Source organism: Equus quagga, chromosome 17, assembly GCF_021613505.1.
Source record: "Equus quagga isolate Etosha38 chromosome 17, UCLA_HA_Equagga_1.0, whole genome shotgun sequence".
Taxonomy (NCBI): domain Eukaryota; kingdom Metazoa; phylum Chordata; class Mammalia; order Perissodactyla; family Equidae; genus Equus; species Equus quagga.
This window is the reverse complement of record NC_060283.1, coordinates 5,926,591-5,936,452: the sequence shown is the minus strand read 5'-3', so window position 1 is coordinate 5,936,452 and position 9,862 is coordinate 5,926,591. Positions and strand designations below refer to the sequence as shown.

General features: G+C 49.4%; 1 protein-coding gene across 1 annotated transcript; it reads right to left on the bottom strand.

The window, feature by feature from the left end:
- Positions 1-2,932: 2,932 nt before the first annotated feature.
- On the bottom strand, positions 2,933-9,808 carry ZDHHC24 (zinc finger DHHC-type containing 24). The gene is made up of 3 exons (XM_046643704.1): positions 9,504-9,808; positions 8,288-8,565; positions 2,933-5,232 (listed from the first exon to the last, which is right to left on the bottom strand). The coding sequence occupies exons 1-3, from the start codon at positions 9,782-9,784 to the stop codon at positions 4,937-4,939; spliced, it is 855 nt and encodes a 284-aa protein (XP_046499660.1). The 5' UTR covers positions 9,785-9,808; the 3' UTR covers positions 2,933-4,936.
- Between the last annotated feature and the right edge of the window lie 54 nt (positions 9,809-9,862).

Sequence of the window (9,862 nt, the reverse complement as noted above, 5' to 3'; positions counted from 1 at the left end):
CAGTGCTCCCTGTATTCTAATTTTTGGTAATGCTCTTGAGAAGTTCCATGCCATTTTGCTTCCCTCCTTCTCTTTCTCTGAGGTTCTGAAATGTCAGGTCATGCCTTTCACGTGTCATTATGTGTTGTGCTGTGGGGTGGAGATGTTCATCCTTCAGTTCCAGAAGATTTTGTTTCTTAAGTGATTTCCTCCTATTTTCTCTCTTCTCTCTGAAATTCTAATTAAGGACCAGCATCTGATAAATTCCAGAGAGAACAGGATTGATCCTCTGATTTTCTTCTCTCTTCTTCTCTCTTCTCTCATTTTGTCTTTTTCTTCTATTTTCTAAGAGATTTTTATCTTTCACCTCTTCTCTGAAATTGTTTTAAAAATTCCATTATTTTAATTCTCAACTCTTTTTTGGTTTCTGTTCAATGTTTAATTATGGTATCTTTTCAAGGACATAGTTGAGTTCAACAACACTATCAATCAACTGGATATGACTGACATCTATAGACTGTTTCAACAACAACACAATACACATTTTTCCCAAGCTCACATGGAACATTCACCAAGATAGACCACTTGGGCCATAGGAAACACCTTAACAGAACAGAAATCTTACAGTGTATGCTCTCAGACCAAAATGGAATTAAACTAGAAATCAGTAACAGATAATTGGGAAAAGTCCAAAATACTTCGAGATTAAACAACACATGGGTCAAAGAAGAAATCTCAAGAGAAATTTAAAGAATATTTTGAACTAAATGAAAATGAAAACACAACTTATCAAAATTTGTGGGATGTATTGAAAGTAGCGCTTAGAGGGAAATTTACAGCAGTGAACTCATATATTAGAAAGGAAGGAAGATCTAAAATCAATAATCTAGGTTTCCACCTTACGAAACTAGAAAAAGAAGAGCAAATTAAATCCAAAATAAGTGGAAGAAAAGAAATAAAAAGAATTAGAGCAGAAGTCAATGAAACTGAAAAGAGGAAATCAGTAGAGAAAATCAACAAAACCAAAAGCTGGTTCTTTGAAATCTCACCAGAACCAGCAATAGCAATTGCCTAACTCTAAGCCTACTCCAAGCTGGGCAGAAGGGGGAAAAACCTCTCCTGAGAATTTTTAACCACAAGCCAGCCTGAATAAGTTTGCAGCCTGAATTAACAACACCTAGGTGGTCCCAAAGACTCCTAGCTGAAAGTTTAAAGTGTTGCAGGATTGGTTGCTCCTCAGGCAGCTGATAAGCACATTTCCTCTCTGGAGGAAATTACTTTTAACCCAATCTCAAAAAATCTGCATTGATAAAATTCTGAGAAATATGAACTCACAGTCACAACTTAAAAATTGCAAGAAAATAAGGCATTGTGAGCAAAGGCCAACATAAACAATAGCCTGCAGAGTCAGGCCTCAAAGACTTGAGGTACTGGAATTACCAAACGGAATATAAAATATGTTTTCAATATATTTAAAGAAATAAAATATAAGTAGAGAGCAGGAGAGTATATAAAATGATCAAGCAAATTTGTCATAGAACTTCTCGAAATGAAGAATAAATATTTGACATGTAAAATTCAATGGATGAGTTGGTACAACCACTTAAAAAAAAAAGCACAGCTCAATAGATTGATGTAGCAGCTGAAGAAAGACTGGAAGATAGATCTGCAGAAATTCTCCAGAATGCCGGAAATAGGGATACGAGCTATTAAAACACAAGGAGGAGGGAGTAGGGAGGTCTACAGAGTTCCATTAGGGACAAAGAAAATATCTGAAGATATGACTGAGAATTTTCTAGAACTGATGAAAGACACCAATTCATAGAATTAGGAAACCTAAGAAATATTATTAGGATAAATACAAAGAAAACCACACTTAATCACATCACAGTAAAACTGCAGAAAACCAAAGACAAAATATCTTAAAAGCAGCTGGAGACAGAAAGTATCTTCAAAGGAACAATAACAACAAAAAATAGATGACAGCTAACAGCAACAATGGAGACCAAAAGAATAATATTTTCAATATATTGAGAGGAAATAACTATTAACCTAGAATTCTGTACCCAACAAACAATAGCTTTAAATAAAAAGGGTAAAAACAACAAAAAACTAGAAAAGGTGGGACAAATTTTAGAAAGCACAAAATAAGGTGGTAGAAATATATCCAAGTACGTTAACTACAATAAATAGAAATGACTAAATGCTTCAATTAGAAGACAAAGTGTTATCTAGATTTTAGAAATCCATCTATAGGCTGTTCTTAAGAGACAGAAATTGACTGAAACTACAAGGATAAAAACGGTTAACATATTTGGATTAGAAGGGACCTTTCTCAGCCTAGTAAAGGGCATCTCTCTCTCTATATTTTTAAAACCCACAAACATATTTTATGGTGAAATATTGAAATTATTCCCTCTAAGGTCAGAAACAAGTCAAGGGTGGCCACTATCATTCCTCCACCCGTACAGCAGGGGCAAGAAAAATAAGAGATATAAACAATTAAAAAGGGAAAACAAAACTGTCTTTCCATAGATTATATACAATACAGAAAACTCAGAAGAATTTACAACTAAATTATAAGTTTTAGATTTGCTGGACACAAAAAGCTATTTTCATAAACCATGTACAATAGCATAACAATGTCAAATACTTAAGAATAAATCTAACCAAGAAAAAAGGTATTATCTTTATGAGAAAAAGTATATAACTATTGAAAATGTTAAATGGAAAGATATACCATGTTCATGAACTGGGAAATTCTATTTCATGTAGATGTCAATTTTCCCCAGACTGATCTATAGATTCAGTTGGGTTCCATGCACAATCTCAAAGGGGTTTTTATTGGTGGAACTTGACAAGCTGATTCTAAAATTTATATGGAAAAGCAAAGGCCAAGAATAGATCTTAGGGGATCATACACGGGGTAGATAAAATGACCAGTGGAACAAAATAGAAAAATAAATTGTGATGTATTTGATGGATCACTATACAGCAAGGAAAAGGAATGCCCTACAGCTACACACATTAATTTAGATAAATCTCAGAAACATAATATTGAGTAAAAAAGCAATCACAGAAGAATAAACACAGTATGGTTCCATTTATACAAAATTCAAAAACATGCAAAACTAATACAAACATATGTAATAAAATGACAAAGCAAGGGGATGATTAAGACAGCACCTGTTCCCTCTACCAGGGAGGAGCACAGCAGAGACTTCAAAGGAATTTCTTCAGTGGGGCTGGGGAGGGTGTTGTTTCTCTTTATTTTATAAATACTTTCTTTCTTCTTCCCACTATTTAATAAAGAAACAAGAAAAGATATTCTGGAGGGTGAGGTAAAGCCAAGGAGGAAACAGGAAGTCTGCCGATGCTGATGTACGACACAAAGCCCCAGGCACACCAAGTTCCTGATGGAGCCAAAAAATAGTAATAGAGCGTGCCATTTGGAAAAACAAAAAAGTCCTAGCGGCTCAAACCTCTGTGGGCCTGGGCAGGGCCTGTGAGAAGGGTGAGCTTCTCCAAGGGTTCTTGAAGGGCAAGCCTGCCACGTCACTGTAAGGCCCTCCCCACCAGCAGCATTGTAGACTTTCACTTAACCCCATTTTTGGTCCAGCCCCTCACCTCCACCCTCGCCAGTGGCCCCGAGACCCACAGCTTCTTTGAATAGCCCCGCCTCTACCTCAGAGGCGCAGCTGTTTGGCTGCAAGGGGTGGGGTGGCCCCCGGGGGAGGGGCAGCCTGGCTGCTCCTATCTTTGGGTCTGTCCCTACTGTCAGCCCGGAACCTGGCCTTCCTGGTGCTGGTGGGACTCCTGAGCCTCTCAGGGCTCTGGGGGGCAATCTGGCTGCCTGGGCCCCTCCCTCTGGGAACGCTTGTTTTCAATTCCAATTCTCTGCTAAGAGAGGAAGTGAGCCTCTGTCCACATTCCATCTTTCAAGATGTCAGGCTCTTTGATCGACTGCTATCTCCCTCCTATTTTCTTTTTCTTTGTAAATTTATATCTTTTTTTATTTCTTTACTGTCATTTTTGATTTTAAGAGGAAGCAGAAACCCATGTGTTTAACCTGCCACATTTAACTGGAGTTCTGTTTACTAGATTTCAGTTAAAATGACTAATGAGTGGCTCTTGAAGAGTCCAGGAAGAGGAGCTTAGCCCTTCAGCACCCTCCTTCACAGATGCCTGAGCACCCCGCTTGCTTTCTCCGCCTCGATTCTTCTGCTCACTTCCCTCGGCTATGCAGGGGTGAAGGAAAGCACAAAGGTCTGGGTTCAGATCCTGCGCCTCCACTTACTGCCCCATGATCTTATCACATCTACTCTCAGACCTTTCAGTTCTTCACCCGCCTAACTGCTGCCCAGTACAGCAGGCTAGCTAGAGGAGGTTCCAGAACATTGTTGTTCTAGAAATGCTTGTAACTATAAAGCACTGAACCTGGGAAAGCATTTGGATTCTCAAACCCTGGATCGCTACCCGCCACCTTGGCCCACTGGTGTCCCCGACCCCACCCCGCCACGGCCCCAGGAGGCAGAGCCCTGGCCCCTCACACCCTCAGGCATTGTGTGGTTCCCAGGCCTGACAATCAGAGGGACCAAAACAGCAGCACAGGCAACAGTGAGGGACGAGAGACCCACAAAGATGCAGGGAGTCCAAGAACCAAGTGGGCGCTTTATTAACTTGGCAAAGGGGCAGCTAGGCTGGCTGAGCAGCCCCTTGCCAGAGCCTCCACTGTACTTGGGGGCCACCAACAGAGGCAGAGTCACAGGGTCCAAGCCCTGGACACCAGGAGTCCAAGCTGGACAGGGGCAAGGGGAAGGATGGGGCTGGAGTTGCCGAAAGCAGGTGTTACATACCAACCCTCTCCTCTCCTAAGGCTGGGGCTGGGCCTGAAATGAGTTATGAGCCCCCTCTCCTGCTTTCCCCGCTCCCTCTACAGCTCTGGCTCTCCCTGGAGTCAGGAAGCCATGAGTCCCACATCAGCTGTGGTCTGGAAGGTGATCCCGTCCCCAGGCAATGGGGAGGCCAGGAAGGGCCAGAGCCAGACGAGGACCCAGCGGGGCCCCAGGGCCGCCTGCAGGTTGTGGTAGGGGCCCAGGTCATAAGAGTGCTGGCCCCGAGCCCACTCCCATGTGGTCTGGCCCCGCAGCAGCAGCATCCCATGGAAGAGCAGGCCAGCCCCGCACAACAGCGCACCCGCGACACACGTGTCGGTCACGAAGGCCAGGGCGAACTGCGCCAGAGACACTCTGCCTGCGAGGAAAGAGCAGAGAGGGTCAGGGTGCAGCAGCAGGCCCAGCCCTCCCAACGCCCAGCTCCTGCCTCCTTCCACCCATCCCTACCCTCCACCACGAAGCAGGCCCCATTCCTCCACTCAGCAAACACCAAGTCACTACTCCCTGGTCAGCCCGGGCTGGGTGGTGAGAACACACTGGTGGACCGGGCAGACACAGCCCGCTGCCCTAGATATGACTTTAATTCATGCATCACAAATTTGCGAGCACCTCCCAAGCGCTGGACACAGTGCCAGGCACTGGTGAATACCAGGATGAACAGTAGATAGCATCTCTGACCTCGGAGCTCACAGACAGACAGTCAAGAGACCATTTCTCAGTTACTTAATTACAGCTGTGATGTGTGTTACAATGGAAAAGTACAGTGTCTTCTACCATCCTGGCCCACAGTGGGTAATAAGTATCTGCTGAACTAATGAACTACAAGATGCCATGGAACGTTATCCAAAAGGACACGTATAGTATGATGCTCTTTATATGAAATGCCCCAAACAGGCAAATCCACAGAGAGTAGAGGAGTGGTTGCCAGGAGCTGGGGGAATGGGGAGTGACTGCTTAACAGGTACGGGGTGTCTTATTGGCATAATGAGAACGTTCTAGAATTAGATGGTGGTGATGGTTGCACAACGTTGTGAATGTACTAAATGCCACTGAATTGTACACTTGCAAATGGTTAACATGATGAATTTCATGTTATGTGAATTTTACGTCCATAAAAAAGAGAGCCTATGGGGAGGGAAATGCCATGCACGCTTACTAAGGGCTAACTAAGGGAAGTGGACCTCATCTATTTTGATAAAGTGACATTTTGAGTGGTGCCTGAAGAAGGTTAAGGAGGTATTTGCTAGGTGAAGAGGGGAGAAAATATTCTGCTTGAAGGTCCCGAGACAGGACAGAGAGTTGCCTGCAAGACGAGTGAGAGGACAGTTCTGGAAGCTCAGGAGAGAAGCCCAGGCTGGACATGCAGATCTGCGGGCAGTCAGTACACAGGCGGTTCCGAGACCCCCGCGAGCATGCAGAGTGAGATGAGAACGGCGCTTCGACCTCAGCACCAGGAAACCAGGTCCTTAGGGACCAGATAAAGAAGAGAAAGGGAACCAGAGAGGAAGGGCTGTCGGTGACGCCCGGGGTAGAGCCCTTCCAGGAGGGTGAAAGGTGTTGTGAAGCAAGGAGAGAACTCAGAAGGGTCCTTTGGGTTTTGTGGAGACAGACGCCTGGGGACCACAGCAGTCTCAGGGGAGTGGTGAGAAAGAAGCCAGTTTGGAGCAGGTGGAGGATGGGTGGGAGGTGAGGAAAAGCAGCCCGTGAGCCCGGGCAAGTCCTTCAGGAAGCTTGGCAGCTGACAGAAGAGCAAGAGGAGGCGGCTGTGGGGTGAAGAGGTTTGTATCAGGTGGGAAAACGCAAAGGCAGCCAGTAGAGGGAGCCTGGGGAGTCAGGAGAGGCCTCGGAGCAGGGAGGGGCCAGACGCCCGGAGAAGCTGGGGGCAGGCAGCCTGGCTCGGAGATCTGAGGGCAAGACAATTCAGGGCGGCCCATCTGATGTCTTGTTTTCTCTGTGACGGACTTTCAAGAGGGGTAGGGGCTTGGAGGCCAGGAAAGTGGGAAGGTTTGAGCTACAATCACTCTGGGGAGCAAGCTTCTGAGAAGCCAGGACAGCCAGGCACGGCTGAGGGCCTGTGGAGGTCAGCAGCCATGAAATGTGGCATGGGACCAACCTGTCACAAAGTACCATGTGTCTGGCAGCTGTCAGCAGCCAGGGAGACACAGAGAAGCCAGGAAGGCACAGCAGGAGATGGAGAGAAGAGGTTTGAGGTATTGGTAGGAGAATGGTAGAAGTGAGCTGGATGTGGGGGCGATGAGAGGGAAGATGCTGACGGACAGAAAGGCGAGGGCCAGGAGCTCAGGGAACAGGTGTCATGGGGTAAAAGAGGAGAGAGAGACAGAAGGAGAGGAGGCGGGGAGCAGAGAGGGGCGACTGATGGGGTGGTTTGGGAGGTGAAACATTTTGGATTCTGACAGTAGGAGAAGGAAATAAAATGGAGGAGGAGGTCAAGAGGCTGGGCCATTGGGCACCGACTGGGCCATCTGCCCAGACTTTCAGATACCCGCGATCTCAACAGCGTCCAGGGCTCACAGAGACTGGGCACCCGAGCCCAAGTCTTCAGTGACCGAGGGGCGTGAGCGGAAGGCCATGGATGACCACAGGGGCTGGGGGGCAGGGAGGGGCTTGACTTTCTGTGGAGGCCGGGGGTCCTGGAGGAGGGCTGCTCAGGAAGCCGGTGTGGGCAGAAGACACTGACAGTCCCACTGGGCCTCCCCAGGGCTGCAGGGAGGGGGGCCTTGGGACAGAGCTGAGCCTGGATCAGATGAGGAGACGCAGTGACCACTCAGAGTGGTCAGGGAGTTAAGTAAGTGCAGGACAAGGTTACAGAGGGGACCGTGGAGAGGTCAGGAGAGAAAGCCCAAAGAGTTTCCAGGGGGGAGAGAACAGAGTTTAAAAGACCAGTGGGCGTTTATCTTGGGTGGTATCAGTGGAAAGAGGAATAAATGTGTCATCTAAAACATAGCCTCGCAACCAGCCTCCTGATGCAAGTCTTCCCCTCCCAGCTGCCACAGACTGGACATTTCCTGCCTGCAACTTTCACTGGCTCCCCACTGCCCAGCAGAGCAGGGGCCATCTCCTTATGCCAGCATCAAGGCCCTCCACCAGCCAGTCCTAACCCACCTCCCAGCCTTAGTTCTCACATTCCCATCAAATTGCCTTTGCTACTCCCTGCCCAACCCCTAAGCGCTGGTTCACACTGATTCTCCCAGCCAGAACTCTGTCCCTGTGTTGAGCCCCCGTATTTTACTGTACTGCGCACTCAGCTGAATGCCAGCTGCCCTCACCCCGATAAATGACACTGGGACTGGGTCCCAGGGTGTTGCCAGGAGAACCAGCGGGAATCCCATCTCCCACCAGAATGGCCCACTACAGGGCCTCCGCCACCCCGTGGAGGCATCCCAGCTCCCCACCTGTGAGCAGCATGAGCCAGGGCAGCAGGAGGAGCGCGGCGGTGTGCAGGGGCGCGTGCGCGCGCAGCAGGGCTGACAGGGCAGGGCCCAGCAGCACAGAGACGTGGAGCAAGACGCCAGCGGCATGCAGCAGCAGGCACAGGAAGGGCCGGTAGTTGCGGAAGCCCACGCAGCGGCCCAGCAGGCGGCAGTGGTGGTCCCGACGCAGGATGCAGACGCGGCAGGCGGAGCAATGCCCGCTGCGTGGCGGCACCTGGCTTTGGCACTGGTAGCAGTAACTGCAGGGAAGGAAGCAGAGGGTCAGATCCTCCAGCGGCTCTGAGTGCCCCACATCATGCCCCGGGCAGCCCCTGAGCACACCCACCCTCACTAAGCCTCAGGGTCGTCAGGGGTCAACGAAGGCTGGACCCCACTGCCCAGGCCCTTCCAGGTCTAGCCCTGAAGCTCTGAGGTCACTTCCAGCGCTGACATCCCCAGTCCTAAGGCCTTTGTCTGGCCTCTAACATCCAGGAGCAAACTTCTCACTTCCTCCACGGCCACCACCTTGGTTCAAGTCACTACGCACTCCCCCCTGAATTATTGCAACAGCCTCTTGACTGCTCTCCCTGACTGCACCTTTGTCCCCTCCTATATAGTCTCACCAGCAGCCAGACTGATCCTTTTAAAATGGAAGTCAGTCCCTCCTCTGCTCAAAACCCTCCCGTGGCTCTCCATTTCACTTCTAGTAAAAAGCAAAGCCTTCAATGTCCTACAAGGTCTTTACATCTCTCCTCCCCGTCTCTCACTCCATGCCAGCCACACTGGCTTTCTTGATATTCCTGGAACAATCTAGACACACAACTGCTTCAGGGCCTTTGCACTATCTGTTCCCTCTGCCTGTAACACTCTTCCCCCAGATTCCCACATGGCTAACTCCCCCACCTCCTTCAAGTCTTTGCTCAGACGCCTCCTTCCAGGAGGTCAGGAATCTGTTTTATTGTACCTCCAGTACCTGGAACAGTACCTTGCACGTGGTGGGTGCTCAGTAAATATGTGTAAGTGAATGAATGATACTCCTTCTGGCCCCACCACCCTAGGTTCAAAAGGAGTTCACTGGCTCTAAGCGGATCCTATTGTAATCTGGTTCTAACATCCTCAGGTCCTAGGGCCCCTCCTCTTGTCCAAGACTCCCGCTTCTTCCTCCCCCCGCCCCCGCCAGATCCCCCACCCCACTCACGCCCAGCCCTGGCCCAGACCGCGGCCGGCCAGCATCACGCCCCGGATGCTGGGATCCGAGCGCAGGAAGAGCCCCACGTTGCCCAGCAGGTTGAGCAGCTGGAAGGCGGCCAGCGCGAGCTGCAAGGTCCGGGCCAGGGGTCCCAGGGGGGGCGGCCCGGGACCCAGCACCAGCACGTAGGCCAGCTCCAGGCCCACTGCCGCCGCCCACAGCGCGGTGAGCACGAGGGGCAGCCGCGCGGGCGCCCACTCCGCGCTCCCGGCCGCCCAAGGCTGCCCCATGGCTTGGACCCACCCGCGGTCGGCTCCCGGCTCCCCGCCGCTTCCGTATTGGGGCGGGAATAGTGGCAGACGGACGTC